The 22,903-nt window shown below is 39.2% G+C and overlaps 1 protein-coding gene across 1 annotated transcript in view; it reads left to right on the plus strand.

Moving 5' to 3' along the window:
• IL13RA2 (interleukin 13 receptor subunit alpha 2) overlaps positions 1 to 22,903 on the plus strand; it is a 57,005-nt gene that overhangs the window by 18,180 nt on the left and 15,922 nt on the right. Inside the window, exon 2 of the mRNA XM_087829413.1 lies at positions 21,503 to 21,629. Coding sequence (XP_087685539.1) covers positions 21,536 to 21,629 — 94 coding nt within the window. The 5' untranslated portion in view covers positions 21,503 to 21,535. The remainder of the gene's footprint in view (positions 1 to 21,502; positions 21,630 to 22,903) is intronic.

Below are 22,903 nucleotides of genomic sequence, written 5' to 3' on the forward strand. Positions count from 1 at the left end.
GAAATCAGCTGACAGCCTTATTGGCATTATTTTGTAGGTAACTAACTGCCTCTCCATTGCTGCTATTAAGATTCTCTCTTTTTCTTTAACCTTTGCTGTTTTATTTATGATGTGTCTTGGTGTGGGTCTCTTTGGGTTCTTCTTGATTAGGACTCTCTGTGCTTTGTGGACTTGTGTGACTTTTTCCTTCAGCAGGTTAGGGAAGTTATCTGTCATTATTTCTTCAAACTAGTTCTCTATCCCTGTTTACTCTTTTCTTCTGGTACTGCTATGATGCAGATGTTGTTACGCTTGATGTTGTCCCAGAGGTCCCTTAGACTTTCCTCCTGTGTTGTTTTTTTTTAATCCTCACCCAAGGATATGTTTAGAGAGAGGAAAGGGGGGGGGAGAGAGAGAAACATCAATGTGTGAGAGAAACATCAATAGATTGCCTTCTGTGTGCGCCCTGATATTGTACCCTGACCAGGAATTGAACCCACAACTTTTAGTGTATGGGATGATGTTCCAACCAACTGAGCCACCCAGCCAAGGCTTTTTCTCATTTTTAAAAATTCTTTTCTTTTTGATGCTCTGCTTGGGTACTTGCTGTTATCTTGTTATCTATATTGCTGATTAGATCCCCTGCTTCATCTAACCTGTCATTGATTCCTTCTAGTGTAGTCCTCATTTCAGATATTGTATTCTTCATTTCTGACTGGTTCTTTTTTCAGTTTCTATGTCCTTTTTAATGCTTACTATCTTTTCATTTAAGTTCTTATTGAGACCATCCATTCTTTTCCTAAGGTTCTTGAGCATCCTTATAACCGTTGTTTTAAATGCTGCATCTGGTATTTTGGTTGCTTCTATTTCATTTAATTCTTTATCTGGGGATTTCTCTTGTTCTTTCATTTGGAGAATATTTAATTGTCTCCCCATTTTGTTTATGTGTATTAGGTAAACCTACTATGTCTTCCAAATTTGTTATGATGGCCTGATGATGTAGATGTCTTGTTAGGCTCAGTGGCACAATCTTCCAGATAACCTGAGCTCAATGCTCCAGGAATGTCTCTTATGGGTTATGTGCACCCTCCTGTTGTAGTTGAGTCTTGAATGCTGTTGGTCCTTTTGTGGGTGGAGTTAATCCTTCAGGCTGACTGACTACAAAGATAAACCTCTATCACCATGTATGAGTCACTGTGCGGGGACTGCCCCACGAAGTAGAGTTGTTCCCAGCAGGTTCTGGTGCCTGCTGGAATCTCCTTTTTGGTGTGCCACTTGTGTGGCTAGTTGGGCCGAGTTTCGGTGTGGTCTGAAGCCCACCGCTGGTTATACTACTTCACTTGGGTGGGGTTCAGGTACAGATCAATGTCAAACATTGTGTGTAATCTGCCTTGGGCTACCTGTCTGGAGCTACCACGCTATTCACTATTTGTGGCTGCATCTACTGGGCCTGGATGTGCATGGGAGGGGCAAATATGTTGAATTCCTCCAGCTTAGACCTGGGGGCAGACCTATTAAAGGTTTAAGGCTCCCTGATTTCCATTTACACCTGTCAGCTACTTCTCCTCCTTCTGAGGTTGTCTGGTCTTCTTACAGAGTCTTCTGAAGAAAGATTGTAAAGTAGGCCCAGGCTGGCCACAATCCACAGACCTTTCCACATGTCACGAGCTTGGCAGGGCAGGCCAACCAGGGTTGGGAGAATGGGGCCAATGTGTCCCTTACTTGCAGGCCATCCTGTCAGTGACAGAAAAGTGGCCCCTACTTCAGAGCCAAACCACTCAGTCTCTGCCAGAGTCTCCAACTCTGGCTCCCACAAGAGGAACTCACTGCAGGTTTGGGTTGGGTGCAGCCAGCCATCCCTTCTGCAGGAGCAAGCTCAAGAGGGTGGAGCCAGTGGGGCTCAGGAGGACAGCTCAAAAGAGTCTCCCATTGAGGGTAGTGCCGTGGAGCCTGTGGAGGAGGCTAAGCACTTCATCCCAATCCCAAACAATAGTCCCCAAGGGAGACACAGTGTAAGTGTCCCAGCTCTGAGCAGCTCTCCCTTCTCCCAGCAGAACTAAGCTCAGTAGTGTGGGGCTACCGGGTCTTGGGGGGGGGGGGAATATCCAAACAGTCTCTTGTTGAGGATGGTACCAGCAAGCCTGTAGGAAGGTGGGCAGGCACTTCTTCTCCTTCCTGGGACAACATAGGCTGAGCTCACAGAGGAGATAGAAGTGGCCCCTTGTGTTGTAGCCACACAACAGTACCTGCTCATCTGATTCCCAGACAAATGCCTCCCCAGTGCTTCTTACTTTTGTTTAAATTCCATGCTGTCCTCTTGCTTTTTGAGAGATCTCTGTACATAATTATCCCTGTTCTCTCCTATATTTTTAACCTCTTCCCCTCTCTGAGTTCTTTTGTCAGCAAAGGAAATAAAAGACTCCTTTTCTTGACCTTTTCCCATACAACCAAGACTCGCACAACTTATGCAACTGAGCTTCAATAAAAAGTGGTCCACACATATAACTGTCTTTACCAAAGTCACCACTTCTTATTTCCATGTAAAACAGACACATTTCAGTTCTTGTCTTACTTTCCCCCATGTCCTTTCTTGAGCATGTGAAGCTTTTAAATACTTTTTCCTTGAATTCTTCTTTGTTAGTTTCCATGATACTACGTCTTACTGTCAGTACCACTTATTACCCTCAGGATTAAGTCCAAAGTCTTTTAACATGGCTCCAAAAGCATGCCTATGTACACCTTACACTGCAGCCAAAATAGACCACTGATAGATTCCTGAATTCATTAAACATCCTTACTTGCTTGCTTTTGCTTCATCAATTACCACTGAGGAGAAATCCTCTCTCCTCCCAATTTCCCCTCACCCCCTTGGCAAACAACTAGTCCTTATTTATGAGATAGTTGAGGTACTACTTCCTCTAAGGATTCTTACTTGTCCACTACTCCTCCTAAGATCAGGTTAGGTCACTGTTCTCTGCACTTCTAAGTGCTTGCCTCTCTCTTGGAGCCTAACACATTTTATTGTAATTGAAGTTAGAATGAAATTAATCCACAAACTTGGGTATACAAGAAATTTCACATTTAAAATAAGATTCTTTAAGCTTTTTAAAAAATTTTATTTTATTGTTGAAAGTATTACAAATGTCCCCCATTTTTCTATCTTTTATTTAACATTTTACCAGGAAAGTAAGATATGCAATTTCAGCCAATACCTGAGCCTTCTACTGGATTATGCAAATATTCTGAGACCTTAGGCAACATCAAAATACTAACTAAGGAGGCCTTTCTGGGATTGATCATTAATTTTCTGTCAACTCTCTAATATAGTATCTGAAATACCATTTTGTTTCAAAGTGAAATGGTCCTTTCAGGTTTATTGCTGCTGCTTCTATGCCATGTTGGAAGACCAGATCACTGCTGAGATCAGCTTCCCTGTGTCTAGGTCCCAGCACACTCAGTGAAATTCCTCTGGACTTTTGTCCCTTTTGTAGTCTGCTGCCATCAAATGTTGGGCTTTTCTCTCTGCCACCTTTAACCCCTACCAGATCCTTGACTTCTTTTGTCTAAAGTATATGTCCCTTTCCCTTCTCAGCACCCTAAAAGGAATTTCATCTGTCCTCTTGAGATCCTCATTGACACTCCCAAGCATAATCTCTCCCATGACCTTAGATTTTGGGAATGCAAAGCCAGGAAAGTAAGTCTCTGTAGACAACTTCTGCTTTTGATCCTGGCAATGGGAGTGGGGGTGAGGGAGTGGGAAATCCCTTTGGGTGAGATAAAGAAGAATAAAAAGGCCTGGATATTTTCTTGAAATGGGAAGGAAAAGCAAAAAAAAACTTAGAGCAAAACACAAATAATTATCTCAAATTATGTTGCTACATACTTGTCTCTCTCTTTCACTAAATTGTGAGTGCCTTTTGATATACTGAAAATTTTATTCTCTAATATTTCTGTAGAGAATACAGAGGAGACTTGTAAAATCCAATCTGGGAAATGTAGTACAGAACACTTAGGAATGCTACCTGAACTAAATCTCAATGACTGAGAGCATCAAGGATTAGGCTAGGTAAAGCAAGATTAGTATTAGGTTACCTGCTTGGGAAAAAGCTTAGAGATACAAGAAGACCCTACTTTTCAAGATCTAGAGGAAGGAGATGAGACTGAAAGTGTTCGTAAAGTCTAGATAATAAAAATTGTTGATCACCATGCTAAATATTTTACGAGATGCAATTACAGCCTAGAGTCAGGGTACAGGCTCTGGAATGACACTTGCCTGGCTTTGAATCTGACTCCATCACTTATTAGCAAATCATTTAGCTTCTCCATGTGTCAGTTTCTTTATTGGTAAAATGGGATGACATAAATATCTTATCTCAGGATGCCGTGGTAATGATTAAGTTAATTAATACAACCAAGTGCTTATAAAAGTACTGGCACACCATGAACACATTGATTTGTGAGCTGTTATAAATTATTCTGTAGAGCAGCAGGACACCTGTAAAGGAGTTTTAAAGGACATCTCTGTGCTTGCAGAAGGTCACACTGACTACAGCATAAAAAAAGGCCTTAATCTGAGTTATGGCAAGGTGGAAATACATCAGGAAGTCATTGCAGTCAATCAGTCAAGAGATGGTGATGGCTAGGATTAGGGTCATGGCAGTGAAGATGGAGCGATATGGATGAATCCCAAAGGTATCTAGAGAATGTAATCCTTCTGACGTTGTGTGTGAATGAAATAGTGATTAAAGATAAGTGAGAGAAAAAAGAATCTAGGATAACTCCTCTGTTTATGTTTTAGGACATTTCTTTAGAAGTCATACTATCATTTCATACTGGAAACAGAGGAAAGGAAGATGATGATAAGTTGCATTAATGTTTTGACAAGAATCTCCATGTGTATTCATGTTCTTTGAAACAGAAAACTGAATTACATCATCTATGAGTGTTTTGAAATCATGTGTTGCAGGATTATCTGGATATTTTAAGATAATTTGCATAAGTGGAATTTTTATCACTGTTTCAGGAAAGATATTCTTTCCGTGACTTCTTTGATAAGCACAGGTTTGTTATTTATATAGCTTAAAAATATTGAGAAGAATTCTTTGGTGAATGATATTGTGGAACTATCAAGATAACATGATCTAGCACGGTACATTTGTTTTGAATTAAGAGCCTGTGAGTTTTCCAAAATGAGGAGATCTCTGGAAAGAACTACCTTATACCCTTAAAGACATATCAGTTCATTCATTCATTCATTCATTCATTCATTCATTCATTCATTCATTCACCAAACATTTATTGTCTACTATGCTATAGGTATTATGCTAACACAAAAGCAGAAGCAGTTCCTGCTCTCATAGACCTTACAACTAACCAGAAGTGATGGACATTATTCAGATAACCTCAATGATAAATGTGTAATTTTAAATTCTAACTACTATGAAGGGAAGTTTCCAATGGTAGTATTATTATATGAGTTTAAAGCACATGTTCTAGAATCAGACTGATTAGGCTGGAATACTACTTCCCCCTGCTTACTATCTGTGTCATCTTAGGCCAGTTATTTAACCTCTTTCTGTTTCAGTTTCTTGTCTAAAATGGAGATAATAATATGAGTAAAAGTTAACTAGTCCAAGGGGGATAGAGAGAAATATGAATATTCCAGGCAGATGGAGCAGCATGTGCACTGGTCCTGCGGTGAGAGGTGCAGTGCACAAAATAGGAGAATGCATACAAAGTGTCTATAGAAGTTGTCAGGTGCCACAATACTTAGGACCTTGAGGATCAAGTAAAATAATTTTTATCTTTATTTCAAGATAAAAAACAAGCCATGAAAAAAGAATTTGTAGTGGGGAAGTTGTATAATCAAGTTTGCATTTGGAAAACCGAAAAAAAGTCATTCTGCCTATAGCATGGAAATAAAACGGGGCCAGAGTACATTCAGGGAGGTGTATTAAGAAGCTATTGTAATAGTTGAGGCAAAGTATGATGATAATTTGGACTAGTATGGGAGGGAAGACAGAAATAAATATTTTCAAGTGATGTTTGAAAAATGTATCAAATCTGATTATGGATTAGACACGGGAGATGTAGATGTCAGGTGTCTAAGGTTACCCTTTGCTTTCTGGCTTGTGCTGTTGAATGGGCACCACTGCCAGCCAGTGAGATGGAACCACTACATCTTGAAACTAATACAGCTCTGACAAGAGGGCCCATTTTCAGAAAGAAGATCATGATGTTGGGGTTTGACATCTTGTATTTGAGGTGTGTTTGAGACTTCTAAGTGACGATCATGAGAAAGCAATTAAATATGCAAGCCTGGAGCTCAGAATGGTGGTGAGAAATATATGTTTGAAAGTCATTGGCTTATCCATAGTAATGGAAGCTGTGGGAATGGAAAAAATTACCTAGGGAAAACATACAGTCAGAAGAGATGAGGGCCTCGAAGAGATCTGATGTTTAATATTAAGATAAGTAAAAGAGGAACCTAAAAATGAAATTAAAAGAGTTGCCAAAGACAGAGAAGGAAAACTGGGAAGCTGATGTCAGAAAAGTCAAGGGAACAGTATGTCAAAAATGATGGTGGCAAACAGGTGAATGCCGCTAAGAGATAAACAATATTAGGATAAAAAATACCCATAGGATTCCATAACATGGGGGTCATTAGTTATTCTAGTAAGACCTGTTTCAGGAGAGTTTTGAATTAATGGTAGGATGAAGGACAAAGCCAGAAAGAAATGGAGTGATGAAGAGTGAATGGGAGGTGTGAAGAAAATAGCAAGTATAGACAACTCTTTCTAGAAATTTGGCTATGAAGAAGATGAGAGTATTGGAGTAGAACTGGAGGCAAATATGTGAGCAAGGTAGTTCATATTTTTTAAGTTTGCAGAGAATAGAGCATGTTTAAATGCTAATGGGATATGTGCAGCTGAGACATATATAGCCATACATATGTCTTCTGTATGTTGAAGATAGATGAAAGAAGAAACATTTTAAATGGTAAGATTTCTTATAATGTCAGTAGGGTTGAAATTCAAAACACACATGAGTTTTACCTTAGAAAGTAGGAAATATATGCCCTGGCCAGTGTGGCTCAATTAGTTGGAGCATACACCAAAAAGTGGTGGGTTCAGTTCCTGGTCAGGGCACATATCCAGGTTGCAGGTTTGATCCCCAGCCAGAGTTGGGGTGTGTGCAGGAGGCAACCAGTCGATGTGTCTCTCTCACATCGATGCTCTTCTCTCTCTTTCACTCTCTCCCTTCCACTCTCAACCCTCTGTCTTCTCAAATCACCAGCCATCTGAGCAAAGCACCCATAAAGATTCAATCCTTGTTTCTACTTATTAAAAAAAAAAAAAAAAAAAGGTGTGTGTGTAACATCAGGACATCATTCAGAAAACTGGCAGCAGGTCATGATGGTGGAAGAAATGCTGTAGTACCAAGAGCACCTCAGATGAGCAAAACCTGCAGACAGCCAGAGAGGGTCCTCCAGCATATACATCCTCGTTTACAATGGTAAGGACTTCCAAGGCTTCAAAGGGGGACATTCAACTATTGTCACATTGTATCTTGTCACTATGGAAAGTTTCTACTTCAGCATTTTGCGGTTATAATATTTGCAAGTAGAATACTTTAGTAAGTCCACCCCCCTCCCCCACCAAGTATCTGGTCAGAGACTTTAGCCCAGGGAAGTACAACATAGCTTAAATGTTGCCCTTCTCAGGAATGAGCTTCTGACTTAAAAGCTATGCAGAAAATGAGAGGTTGGACTTATAAGTACATTTCTTTGATTACTTGGAAATTTGGGCTCAAAAGGTTGTGAACTTTTTAAAAAATATATATCTTTATTGATTTCAGAGAGAGGAAGGGAGATGAATAGAAAGGTAGAAACATCAAGGATGAGAGAGTCATTGATCAGCTGCCTCCTGCACGCCCCCCACTGGATATTGAGCCCACAACCCGGGCATGTGTCCTGACCAGGAATCGAATCACGATCTCCTGGGTCATAGGTTGATACTCAACCACTGAGCCACACCGGCAAGGCAGGTCATGAACTTTTAAGGGACTTTGATACATAATGCTAAATACTCCTCTAATTAGGTTACAGGTTTTGGTAAAATAAGAAAGGGCTTTATTTTGCTCTTGGATACCTGGAAGTAGCTAATCCAGGGCTGCATGAAGTGTATGCAATTTTACTGAAGGAGGCCAAGGGCTCTGGGCTACTTAGAACTTGTTGTGCCGTGCCTGGGGTGTTTCCCTCATCTGCTTGATTGCTTCATCAAAGGTGGCCCACTATCAAGACCACATTCTAAGCAGCAGGATGGAGAAAGAAGAACAGGGAAGGGGAGAAAAACATCCCTTCTCTTTAAAGTCATGACCTAGAAATTGAAGATAACAGTTCCCTTTACATCTCTTAGGCTGGAACTTGATGGGATGTCACATATAGCTGGAAGGCTGTTTAGAAGTGAATTCTTCATTTTGTGTGGCCATATGCCCAGCTAAAACTTGAGGGTCCCATACTGCTGAAGGAGAAAAGAGTGAATATTAGGGGACAGCTAGTAATCTCAGCTGCACCACATCCAACTCAAAAAAAGGAAGACAAACAATGCAGTTAAAAAATGGGCAAAGGACCTGAATGGACACTTCTCCAAAGAGGACATACGGATGGCCAAGAGACATGCAAAGATGCTCAAAGTCACTAATCATCAGAGAGATACAAATTAAAATGATAATGAGATATCATCTCACACCTGCCAGAATGGCTACTATCAACAAATCAACGAACTGCAAGTGCTGGTGAGGGTGTGGAGAAAAGGAAACCCTGGTACACTGCTGGTGGGAATGCAGACTGGTGCAGCCACTATGGAAAACAGTATGGAGGTTCCTCAAAAAATTAAAAATGGCCCGGCCGGGCGTGGCTCAGCAGTTGAGCGTCGACCTAGGATCCAGGCAATCGGGGTTCGATTCCCGGTCAGGGCACATGCCCGGTTGCGGGCTCTATCAATGACTCTCTCATCATTGATGTTTCTATCTCTCTCTCCCTCTCCTTTCCTCTCTCTGAAATCAATAAAGATATATTTTAAAAAAAAATTAAAAATGGAACTGCCATTTGACCTAGCTATCCCACTTCTAGGAATATATCCTAAGAATCCTGAAACACCAACCAGAAAGAACTTATGCACCCCTATATTCATAGCAGCACAATTTATAAGAGCTAAGATCTGGAAACAGCCCAAGTGCCCATCAGTAGATGAGTGGATAAAAAAGCTGTAGGACCGTTACACCATGGAATACTATGCAACTGTAAAAAAGAAGGATCTTGTACCCTTTGAGACAGAATGGAGGGATCTAGAGAGTATTATGCTAAGCAAAATAAGCCAGTCAGAGAAAGATAAGTATCATATGATCTCACTTATATATGGAATCTAATGAACAAAATAAGCTGATGAATAAAATAGATCCAGAAACACTGAAGTGTGGACCAGACTGAGGGATCTCAGAGGGAAGGGGGGCATAGGGAAAAGATTAACCAAAGAACTTATATGAATATATGCATAACACATGGACAGACAATAGTGCAGTGAAGGCCTGCGTGAGGAGCAGGAGCAGTGGGGAGAAGGAATCAATGGGGGGGGGAGAGGATGTCTGTAATACTTTCAACAATAATGATAAATTTTTTAAAAATTATTGCAGCAATTTACATTTCTACCAGCAGCCTGAGAAAAGGTTCACCCTTTATTTATTAATTTTGCTTGTGTTATAATTTAATTAACTGAAAATTTATATAGCCTAATTCTTAAAAACTAATTTTTAGAGCACTTTTAGGTTCATAGCAAAGTTTTTAAAAAGGTACAGAGATTTTCCATATCCTTCTGACCCACACATGCATAGCCTTCCCATTATCAACATCCTTTACCAAGTGGTGCATTTGTTACAGTTAATGAACCTATATCGACACATCATAATCACCCAAAGTCCAATTTACATTTGCTTTCACTATTGATGTTGTACATTGCATGGGTTTAGACACACATGTATAATGACACGTATTCATGATTATGCAGAGTATTTTCATTGTCCCAAAAATCCTCTGTGCTCCGCTCATTCATGTCTCTGCTCACTCCAACCCCAGGCAACCCCTGATGTTTTTACTGTCTCCATAGCTTTGCCTTTCCCAGAATATCATATAGTTGGAATAACATAGTATGTAACCTTTTCAGATTAGCTTCTTTCACTTAGTAATTTGCATTTAAAGTTTCTCCATGTCTTTTCATGACTTGATAGCTCATTTCTTTTTAGCACTGAATAACATTCCATTGTCTAGATGTATCACGGTTTATTTATCCATTCACCTACTGAAGGTGCTCCCAAGCTTTGGCAATTATGAATAAAACTTCTATAAACATCCATGTGCAGGTTTTTGTGTGGACGTCAGTCTTCAACTCCGTTGGGTAAATATCAAGGAGCATGATTACTGGATTGTATGGTAAGAGTATAGTTTTGTAAGGAACCACCAAACTGTCTTCCAAAGTGTTTGTACCGTTTTGCATTCCTACCGGCAAAGTCTGAGAGTTCCTGTTGTTACACATCCTCGCCATCATTTGTTGCTGTCAGTGTTCTGGATTTTGGCCATTTTAACAGGTGTGTAGTGACTGGTTTTTGTTTGTTTTTTTGGTCTGCTCCTTCAATAGACTTGAGGGCAGGGAACAATGTTTCTTGACTGTTTTCATATCTGAGTGCAAAATTGATGCTCAGGAAATGTCTGTGAAATGAAGATCTGGATGGATGCCTATGACCATGTCAGCACCAATACAGCTATCAAAGGCACAGGTTATAAAAATAGAGACTCTGAGGTTCTATTTTGATGAGAAAACTAAAGTCACTTAGGAAACATTGTCTAACCCAGGCTCAAAAGCAGTTATCAAAACATTGAAAAAAATAGCTGAGTAGGCAGACCTACCACTTAAGATAATGAAGTGGATTTAGAGGTTTTAAGCAGGTGATTATAAAGAACCAATCCTCATAAAGCAGGAAATTCATTCTTATGAAGGGCAATCAGTCCACTGGAAAACAATACAGCGCTGGCCACATTCAAGTAAAAAATAACTTTGTATGTCATAACTACTTTTTAAAAATAAGCTTACGAGCCCTGGCAAGTGTGACTCGGTTGGAGCATCATTCCATGCACGGGAAGGTCATGGGTTCGATTCCCAGTCAGGGCACATACCTAGATTTCGGGTTCAATCCTTGGTCTGGTGCATATAGGAGGCAACCAATCAATGTTTCTCTCCCACATTAGTGTTTCTCTCTCTCTTTCCCTTCCTCCCTCTCTAAAATCAATTAAAAAAGAAAAGTAAGTTTAGGAGGTTACAAAACTGGTTTGATCCTCAATGATGTATGGAGAATATTCTGAAGGCAAAGAACTAATGAAAATGTATTGAGAAGAGAGAATGTTCTAGCATTTTCAAAACAAGGATAGCCAGTGATCCAAAAATATATTAATTTCCACTTAATGGAAAACAGAAACAAGAGAAAGAGAGAGGAAAAGAGGGAGAAAATGGAAAAAGAAAAGTAGAGAGAAGAAAAGAAGAAGAAGGGGCCAGAGAGAGGGGTATGAGAGAGAAGCCAACAGCAAGAGCCTGAAGTTATCGCTACCCTCCATGATCTTAGTTTCAAATAGGCTGCTTATTAAATCAGAATACAAACCCTCTTGCCTAGAGATATGTACTTAGTGGAAGGAACCCTTTGGGAGTATTTTCAGTTGTATTGTTTGAACCCTCAGTTTCAAAGTTTTCAGAATACAATAAAGGCTATATGTTTCTAGTCTACATTTTGAAATTGAGACTACTTATAAAAATATAAAGTTGTTTCTGAAGACTTTAGCTGTAGAAGAAATTCAGAAGAAAAAAATGAAATCTCAGATTTCACATAGAAAGTAAAAATGTGCTATAGTCTGGAGAAATTGCAGGCTTTTAAAAGATATTATTTCATTAGAAATGCAAGAAGTTGGAGATAACGGAACAGATAGAAAGTATTTGTTAAAATTATCACTGGTGAAACTAAACTTTGGTAGTTTTTAATTGTCTTAGAAAAATGTTCTGCCTTGGTATGGCACCCTTTGGTAAGTACAATCCTAAAGTCCACTGACCTGTGTCCCTCAACATCCACCATTACTAACCAGGCATGTCAAAAGTCTAAGGAAGAGCAGGAGCGAGCCTTTATGTGAGATATTCTCCATTCACGTTTTCAAGGGGCAAATGAGTGATTTACTCCTAGTTAGAGCATCTTATGTCCCTTCATAGCAAATTTCTCAAGAGAGTTATCTATACTCATTATCTCCAATTATAACTCTTCCATTTTTTTCCTCAATCCACTTTAATCTGAGTTTTGCCCCAAGTATTTCACTTATTCCCTTATCAACTTCACCATTTATTTCCAGTTTGCTAAATCCATTAGGCCATTCTCAGGTTTCATCTTACTGGGCCTGTCAACAGTTTTTGACATTGTCTATCACTCTTGGTTTCTGGGACACCACAAACTCAGAATTTTCCTCTTACCTCCCTGGCCTCTCCTTAGTCTCCTTTGTTGGTACCTCCTCATTTATATTGGAGGGCCCCACATCTCAGTCTGTGGTCCTTTTTTTAAAATCCCATCTCCACTATACCTTAAGTGACTTCAATTGATCCCCTGTGGCTTTAAATACTATCTATATACTGATGACTCTCAAATATGGATCTATAGCTCTGGTCTTTCCCCTAATCTCCAGAGTCAAATATCTACCTGCTTATTTATATTTTCCCCTTGGATGTTTAGTCAGACAGATAAAACTCAGCCACCCAAACTGAATTCTTGTCCATCATTTCCAGGCCCCATAAACAATTATCCAGTTGTCCATGACAAAAATAGATGCATCATCCTCCGATTCTCCACATTCAATCTATCAGTAAATCCTATCAACATCTCCACTGCTATCATCTTGGTCCAAGTCACCATCCACTCTAGCTTGGATTATTACTTCTACTTTTTCCTTCAATGCAGAGTAGCCTTTTAAAGTATGTTACACCCTGGCTGGTATGGCTCAGTTGGTTGGCCATTGTCGCTTCTGGGCTCAGTCCCCAGTAGGGGGCAGCCGATTGATGTTTCGCTCTCACATCATCGATGTTTCTCTCTCTCCCTCTCCCTCTCCTTTCTCTCTCTAAAAATAAATTTTTAAAAAAATAAAATAAAATATAAGTTACATCATGTCACTCAGCTCACAACTCACAACTGTCCAATTGTTTCTCATTTTACTAAGAATAAATGGTAAAATAAATAGACACATAGCCTACCCTGTACCTATCTTGTGAGATCATCTAAACTTTCCCGTTTCCTGTTGTACTGGTCTTGTTATTTCTAGGACTACTAAGCTGCTTCCTACCTCAGGGCTTGTGAAGATGTTATTCCTTCTATTTGGAAAATTCTTCCCCTGTATCTTTACCTGTGGTCCTCATTCCCTCACTTCATTGAGTCCTTAGTGTCATTTTCTCAGGCATTCCCTGAACACCCTATCTCAAATAAACCCCCATTACTGTATTTCATATTATCTTGCTTTATTTTTCTTTATAGAACTTATAATTATCTGACATGTTTATTGTCTGGTTCCCATACCAAAAAGTTAATTCCAAGGGGGCAGGTTCTTCATCTTGTTCACTACTGTGTTCCCAATGCCTGGTATGTAGTAGGCTTCCAAAAATAATTGTTAAATAATGAATACAAAGTAGAAACATTTACATGGTTTCGTTAGCATTCTTTTCCGTAACTGATGGTACTAGATATGATATAATACCATATCTCTATGTATTTATCATCTATATCTTATGGACATGAAAAAGCATACTGGTAGAATAACCTTGAAGTAATATAAAACCTGCTATTTTACGTTTTGTATTCTGGTCTGATTTTATATGGCAGGGGTGGGGCACATTCTCTTATTTACTTTAGAAATAACTCTATTCCACAAAGTGAATGTTTTGGGTACACTGTGTTTGCTTGCTAACAAGTATTTGAGAGCATCTGGGAGTGGAGAGAAGGGTGTTGATCATAAAAATTGTTTTGCTAGTTTCAGAGCAGTGGAGACTTTTCAGGATACTGCATTGCTATTCAGCCATGACTACATTTGAATAGAATGTTCGGCATATTTAATAATAATTTGACCCATGTTAAAAAACTGATGACATGGGAGGATTTTTAAAAGGGTCATAAAAAGGTAGTATATTGGATGGGATTATAAACTGATAAAGCTCTGATTGGCTCAGATTGGGAACAGATTCTGAAAAGTGTAAACTGCTTTGTGAATTAACAGTTAACCTGGTAGTTGCTATCGTAGCTCAAAACTAAATTCTCTAGCTTTTCCAGGAAATTTGTTAACTGGATAAACTTGGGATGTCATACAGGAAACCATCTAAAAAAAGAATTAGAGAATGAGAATACTACCTATGTTTTACAAGATGTATTGGATATATTTTATAAGTACCAATAAAAAATATTAGTATGTCATGTTGACAGGGACACAAATATAACCACATTATACACAACCAATGTTAAAGTGATATTTGTTTTAAAAAAGGTCCTGCCTGTATTTCATTTGTCTACAGTGATTTCCATCATTGCACATGTGCTTAACTTCTTTGTGTATTTCTGTGGGAAATGACTTATAATTCTTGACTAGTGAGTGATGAGCATGATGAATCTGTGTGATTCAAAGTCTTTTTGAAAGTAAACAAAGTCATCTTCCTCGTTCTTTATAAACTACTCTACTACAGGATATAATATTTACTATTCGTTATCTAAATTAGATTTGACTCACCACCAGTTCATAGGCTGATTGTACTATTATTGAGCAATGTATTGATCTCAGCATGTTGTCAGGCCTTTATTCTGGCAGTTTCCAAGGATGCTGATTATGATGCTGAGTCATAGTCATACTCTAGAAGCTCTGCAGAGACATTTGTACATGTTGGCCAGTCTCTTAACAATAAGATTAGTTATTCAGGAAGCCAGTGCTTTTGAGTCACATCCTAAAACTGTGGATAGATACATAGCAGATTAGCTGAGGAAACAAAATGATATCCCAGGGATAATTACATGAGAGGAAAATGAGCTTCACTAAAGTGAAATTAGTTGAAAGACAGTATTATATGTTAAAATGAGCACAGTTTTTAGAATCAGATATACATATCTTTTCTTGCTTAAGTTGTATAGCCTTGAGTAATTTACTTACTGTTTTTGAGCCTCAAAAGACTCATTTGTAATATTGGGGTAATAATAATAGTAACTATCAATGTCGGTGAGACTTAAATGAACTATACATATCAAGCATGTGACACAGAGCTTGACACCTGGTAAGACCTTAATAAACTATAGCCCCTATTATCATTAATTTCTAAATCCCCTGGCAAGTTTAGTGCTAGAGCCCAAATCTCTTGGTCAATGCCTTCTCAGGTAAGGCCATGTAAATTTACCATTTTACCCACAGATGACGTTTAAGCCTTTGCAATCACACTACTTCACTGTTTTCTTTTCTCAAGCTGTACTTCTCTAGTTCCCCACTCTCCTTTGCCCTAAGCCCTATTCTAATGGTTTTGGTGGATATTTTTTGATATTTTAAATAATGTGAACGGAAAGTGTCAAATTTTATAGCACTGATTTTTTAAACACCCCTGAAAAAATTAACCTAAAAGAAGTATAAATAAAAAAGCCACCTAAAAGCAGTATGAATAACATGCCTATACTTCTTTTCAGTGGTTTTTTCAGAAGCCACTTTGGTGACATTGAAAAAGTCCATTCATCCTTTTCTAACACATAAGTATTTGTCTCTGCAACTTGGTCATTGCTTTTGTAAACAAAGCAAGAACCTGCGGTCATTTCAGATACTTTGGAGGAATCTTCTTCTTTACCAAGGTAGAGAAGGAACTTTTCTATATTATGTGGGTGCCTAGAGTATTAGCCTTACAACAGTTTTCTATCCCTTTTTTCCTTTAACTTTCCTTTTAGTATGGATTATACCAGTCGTGGGATCTTGTACAACTCACATCACTCCTCTAAGCCCCAATTTTACTGATTGTAAATATGCAATACCGATGTTATACACCTGAAGATTTCAGTAAATCCAAAGGCAGATAATGGTTCAATGAGGGTGGTGGAAGTTGGAGTTTAATATTAAGTGCCTAGTTATCAACTGTCAGGTCAATTTTGCTGAATTAGTAGGGGCAAATGTGTACGTTGGAGCAAGTTATTTTCAAGGTTTTGCTTAGTGGCAAGGTGCTCAGAAGCGAACCCCTTTCAAGCATATAGAACAATTTACTATTCTCATAGCACTTTCTTGTACATTATCTCATTTAATCTTCAACACAAATCTGCCAGTCTGTCACTACCTCCATTCTATAGATGGAAATTACATTATAAGTTGCCTCTTAGCACGTTAGTGGTTGAAGCAGGGCTGAAATTCAGGTTGATACTTATACCATTGTGCCTTTTATTATAACAAGCTCTTTGGCTGTATATCTGTTAGTTTACCCAAAGCTTAATTAGTCCTGTCAGCTTTTTAAAAAAATATTTTTATTTATTTATTTTTAAATTTTTAAGTATTTTATTTTATTTTTAATCCTCAGCTGAGGATATTTTTTCCATTGCTCTTTCAGAGGGAGTGGAAGAGAGAGAGAGAGAGAAACATCAATGAGAGAGAAAGAGACATGGATTGGCTGCCTCCTCCTACATGCACCCCAACCGGGGCTGGGGATTGAGCCTGCTACTGAGGTATGTGCCCTTGGCTGGAATCGAACCCAGAACCCTTCAATCTACAGGCTGTCACTCTAACCACTGAGCAAAACCAGCCAGGGCTTTATTGATTTGAGAGAGAGGAGAGAGAGAGATTGAGAAAGAGAGAGGGAAACATCGATTTGTGGTTCCACTTATTTATTCATCCATTGGTTGCTTCTGGTATGTGCCCCGACCAGAGATTGAACCCATAACCTTGGGGTATCAGGACGATGCTCTAACCAACTGAACTACCCAGCTAAGGAAGTCCTGTCAGCTTTTATAACTACTTGCTGTGATTCTAAATTTACTTTAGGTGGCTTTTAGCCCCACCCATAACCTCACCTATCTTGTGACTTGTGGAATCTGTATCCTGGCTGTTTCTGGATCACCTAATTTTTTTCAGTGTGCCTGATTATCAAACAAGAAGGGAAATATTAGAGATTCTAATTGATGTCTCTAAAGTGGACAGGAGAAAAAAGAGGGCCTGTGATAATTGCCTATGATGATTTATTTCTTGAGAAACCACATTATTGATAAGTACCTGAAGTTTCTCCAATATGCAAAAATTATCCTCACCAACTCTTAGAACAAGGTGGCTTTGAAGAGGTGGGGAAGTGAGGCTGAAAACGAAGTAGATTTAGGCTTGCCATCCCAAAGGAGCACCTCAGTGGGAAACTGTCTAAGCAATAGCATTGTGTGAAACAGTGGGTAGAACCCTGAAGTTGCCTTCCATATTGATCTTAGGCATGGAAGTGTTTATCTTCAAGGGCTCTGGCATGAGACTATCTGGATTCAAATCTAAATTTCACCATTTATGGTCTGTGTGACTTGTGGGAAATTGTTTAATTTCTCTTTGTCTCAGCTTCTGGTCTTTAAAATGGGAATAAAAGCAATACATAAATCCAAGACTGACTGTGAGTATTTCATGGGATAATGTATATAAAGTGCTTAGTGCAAGGCCCTGCCTAAGATGCTGTGAATGCTGAATAAATAGTAGGAGGTATTATTATTATTACAGATATTATGATAGCTGTCATTTGCACCTTATATATTAGACAAGATTTAACTGGAATAGTATCTGGCAAAGAAATAGGTGCTCAGTGAAAGTTTATTGAATAATTACTCTGCCAAAAATGTTATGATGATGAAACTGTGTGGTGGGGTTGATGGTCTGGTTGGGGACTGTAGGGTGAAAAAGATTCAGGGTGAGGCTTCTGGCAAGATAGGTACAGGACAGACGTTGTATAACAAAAAAATTTATTTGCTAGTCAGTGGAAAGGACTCAAGAGAGTGTTTTTCAGTTCTAGATCTGCCACCAATTAAGTTGTGTGAGCTTGGACAACTTACCCTCCTTTCTGGGTATTTCCTCACTTTTAAAAATAAGGAGTTAAGTCCGGCTGGGCGTGGCTCAGCGGTTGAGTGTCAACCTAGGATCCAGGAGATCCTGGTTCAGTTTCTGGTCCGGGCACATGCCTGGGTTGCAAGTTCAATCCCCAGTTGGGGGCGTGCAGGAGGCAGCCAATCAACTACATCATTGCTGTTTCAATCTCTCTCTTCCTCTCCCTTCGTCTCTCTGAAATCAATAAAATATATTAAAAAATAATAAATAAATAAATAAATAAATAAATAAATAAATAAATAAATAAATAAAGGAGTTAAGCCCGGCTGGGCATGGCTTAGTGGTTGAACATTGACCTAGGACCCAGGAGATTGAGGTACAATTTCCAGTCAGGGCACATTCCCAGGTTGTGGGCTTGAACCCCAGTAGGGGACATGCAGGAGTCAGCCAGTCAATGACTCTCTCATCATTGATGTTTCTCTCTCTCTCTCTCTCTCTCTCTCTCTCTCTCCTTCCCCCTCTCTGAAATCAATAAAGATATATTTAAAAAATAAATAAATGAAAAAAAAAAATAAAAGAGTTAAGATCAGGCAAGTGGCTGTTCACTGTGGGTTGGGGATGGGGAGTGTATGAGAAACTGTTTTAAATCTTGTATATCATCATTTCCATTCCTTATCTTCCCTTTGTCTTTAGATTCTCTCCCCTACACTCCCCCCTTGTGAAAACTCCTCCTTCTTGGTAACCATATAAAGAATATAAAGCACCTCATTGCACTAGTGACAATTCTGTAAACCAGAAGCTAAGGAAAGAATTACCTTTGTGTTCATTTGGATAAGAAAGTTTAGGTGGAACCCTAGGCCTAATTCAGGAACTCCTTCCATGGATTTATAAAGAAGTGAGTCAGGAAGCTAGCTATCCCATTTCCTACCTTTGCTTAAATGTATTGGGCTGATCCAAAAAATGCTATTTGATAGCTTGAGTCAAATTTCAGTAGCCTATAGATAGAATAGAAGCAAGTGATTTTCAACTCTGTACTTAGCATTTATGCTATATATGACATAGGTCTATGACAGAGTTAAGGACAGATTGATAGGGGAAAAGAACTTTAAGATCTGTTTGAGAACATTTTAAGGGAAGCCTGATTGTCTTAGTCTTTATAGGTAATATTAAAATATTTCTTTATCAGATGTATTGCCTTGGATCCAAAAGTAACCAGTGTGTTTATTTCAATCTGTGAGAGCAGCTCTGTGGAAGATCTGTGGCCTTCTGTTGACCAAATATATCCATTACTTACAGATGCTTTAGTGGGAAATAATGGGCTGGCCAGTGGAAATTAAGGAGAGAGATTTATTGGACCTCAGTAAGAGAAATGGAATCCTTTTATGATTTTCTGAGACATAAAAAGAATAGCATGGTGTTGTTTCAGACTGGCTAGCTAATTGAAGGAAGACTTAAATACTGGAGCCCCAGAGGAAAAGCTTTCATAACCCTGAGTCAAACGTGTGGGATCCAGCACATTAGGATAGACATGCACTGGTCTGGGAACCATATCTCTGTCCTACTTCCAGCTATGTTACTAACTTGCTGTGTAATCTTGGGCAAATCTGAGTTTTACTTTTTCAATATATAAAGGGGGATTGGACGGCCATTTTCTCCAATATACCAACTGTCTCTAACAGTTTGATCCCAAGATTCTATTATGTAATAATTGAAGCCTAGCAACATTAGAACATTACAAATTGACCGGGTAGTATAAAGAGGGTGGAGCAGGGAGAGAGGGTCTGTTGATCTCAGTTTACAAAGGAGAAGAGAAACGTCCCTGAGTGTTGGGGTAAGTGACCTTTAATCCTTAACTTTCTGTGAAATTGTTGGTGCCAGGAATATAGACCAAAAGAGAAGTGTAGAACTTAGAGTGAGTAGTGATTTTTCTTTGAAAAAGGGTGTTATTTTTTAAAAATTGAACTTATTGTGATGACATTGGTTAATGAAATTATATAGATTTTGTTGTAGGCATTGGGAACGACACTGGGTGTTAATCCAGTGGGGTCAGACTGGACCTGGGTTCAGCAACCTTGGTACTTGGGTTCTGGCTAGGAAAGAATTCAGAGCCAAGACCCAAACTATAAGAGAGCATTTATTTGGTAAATCACAGAGGCAGAAAAAGTAATCCCTAGAAGAAATGGGCTTAGGAAACAAGTTATAGAGGCAAAGGAAGGGCCCTTGGAGCTTAGGAATGAGGAAGCTAATGGTGATGTGCCTGTGGGGGGTAGGCAAAGGTGTGGGCTGTTCCCAGGAGGGAGAACTGCTGGGTCCTCCTTCCTAATGGTTTTAAGGGTGGAGATTTTAGGGGAGGTCCCAGGGGAAGATCTCAATAGAATACTCAGCAGTTTTCCAGGGGTGTCCTTTCAGAGTTGTGGTCTTCACTGATTGATTGGGGTGGAGGGGTGAGGGGAGAGCTGGGAGGTGGGGGCCATTATCCAGTGCAGCTGGTCCTGAGGTCAGCTGTGGCTGGTTTTGTGGCTTTTCTGGTCCTGGAGCTGAAGTTCAAGTGAGGCGTAGATGTTATCTCTAGGGAGGATTTGCCCTTTAGAAAAGTTATTCTTGCTACATGTGGTGTGGAGAATGGTTTGGAGGCAGGAAAGATTAAATAAGGAGATCCTTGAAAAGATCCTCAATTTAGGAAGTGGTGGTAATAATTGAGAAATTAGATGAGAGAGGGAGAAGTTGAGGAAAACACCCAGGTTTCTGGTTTGGGCAACTGGGAAGATGGTGATGCCACTTACTGGTACAGGAAACACAGGAAGAGTGAAACAGATGTGAGAGTAAAAGATGATTTAATATTTATGAAGAAATAGAACAAAGTTTTGGGTTATCTGAGGCTTTGATGTAGGTTCTGAGCATTCTTAGTCAGATAACTTTCAAATACTTTTTATTTCAGAAAAGAGTATCAGTGTTTTTGTTGTTGCTATGGGAGAGGGTTGCTATGGAGACTAATGATGTCATAATCCTCCCCACCAGGTGAACCAGTAGGAACACTCTGGTGGGCCTAGCTCAGTCTTCAGGCTGAAGGCTAAGTCCTCCCATCCTGGCTGCAACTGTAATGTATACAAAAGTGTGGGGGTGGGGGTTGGGCGTGGGTAAAGGGATACAGGGTTCTTTTGTTTTGCTTTGTTTTTACTTTTATAAGAAGGATGAGACTAGAATCCTCCCTTTCCAAATATATTGGTTCCAAACTTGATTTTTCCTTTGTTCGTGGTTCAGAGGGGCACAATTTTCCCGTCTTGGTGGAAAGCATACAGAAAATTTCCAAATGTGTTTTCAATCACATTTAGTCATTTGGTTATTTGAAGTAAGATAAAGTTAAAATGTTGTATTTTTTTTCCTTAGAGTGGTAATTTCAAGGTGTTAAAATTTAGAGAAATGGCTTTCATTCATTTGGATATCAGATGCCTATATGCCATTCTTATTTGCACAGCATTTGGTTCTACTTTGTCTTCAAACTCTGAGATAAAAGGTAAACCAACAATGGAGTAGTTTTAAAATTAGGGGTATTAACTGTCTTTTCAACCAGCCCTAAGAAAATGCATGATAAATAGATGGATTGTTATTGTAGTTAATTCAGGAAGTTCATGCACAAAAGATATGTTCTTACTAGTTAGCTTCATGTATAAGGTAACTGATGATAACAAACATTTTGTGGGATAAAAGCCAAACTGAAAGACACTCTCCAAATGTTTCATATAGTCCTATCTAATGAATAGGTTAATTATCTGAAACCTCACTGCCTGGTACCCAACTAACTGAAACTTTCCTTACTTACTATCCTTAACTTTTTAAAAAAATCCTCACTGAGGGTGCTTATTGATTTTAGAGAGAGAGGAAGGGAGAGAGAGAAACATTTATGTGAGAGAGAAACATCAATCGGTTGCATCCCTTACATGCTTGGATCAGGAATCCAACCCGCAGCCTAGTTATATACCCTGGCGGGAATAGAACCTGAAACCTGGATGATGCTCCAACCCACTGAGCCACCTTGCCAGGGCTACTATCCTTAACTTTTTTGTTTTGTTTTGTTTAATATGTTTTTATTGATTTCAGAGAAAGGAAGGGAAAGGGAGAGAGAGACAGAAACATCAGTGATGAGAGTCATTGACCGGCTGCCTCCTGCACATCCCCTACTGGGGATCAAGCTCGAAACCTAGGCATGTGCCCTGATTCGGAGTGGAACCATGACCTCTTGGTTCATAGCTCAACACTCAACCACTGAGCCACACTGGCTGGGCGACTTTTAAGACAATTAGATAAATAAAAAATATATATGGAGATTTAAAGTAAAATTTAAAAATAATAACAGAGCCCAGCCAGTTTGGCTCAGCAGTTGAGCATCAACCTATGATACAGGAGATCGCGGTTCAATTCCTGGTCAGGGCACATGCCCGGGTTGTGAGCTTGATCCCCAGCAGGGGGCGTGCAGGAGGCAGCCGATCAATGACTCATCATTGATGTTTCTATCTCTCTCTCTCCCTCTCCCTTCCTCTCTCTGAAATCAATAAAGACATTTTAAAACATAATAATAACAACAGAATTATTAAATTATGTTTAATGAACTCTTCTTATTTCTGAAGGTAATTAGAACAATGCACTTGACAAAGATTTCTAAGCATAAAAGTTGAAACAAGATTGTCATTTCTTCCACAATGGAGACCTTCTTTATTGGACGTGGGTGCTCCCACAGCAAATTATAATTTGTGCCACAATTTCTTTCTGTGGATTCATTTCCCCTCACCT

The sequence above is a fragment of the Miniopterus natalensis genome, chromosome X, assembly GCF_054644295.1.
Source record: "Miniopterus natalensis isolate mMinNat1 chromosome X, mMinNat1.hap1, whole genome shotgun sequence".
Lineage (NCBI taxonomy): Eukaryota > Metazoa > Chordata > Mammalia > Chiroptera > Miniopteridae > Miniopterus > Miniopterus natalensis.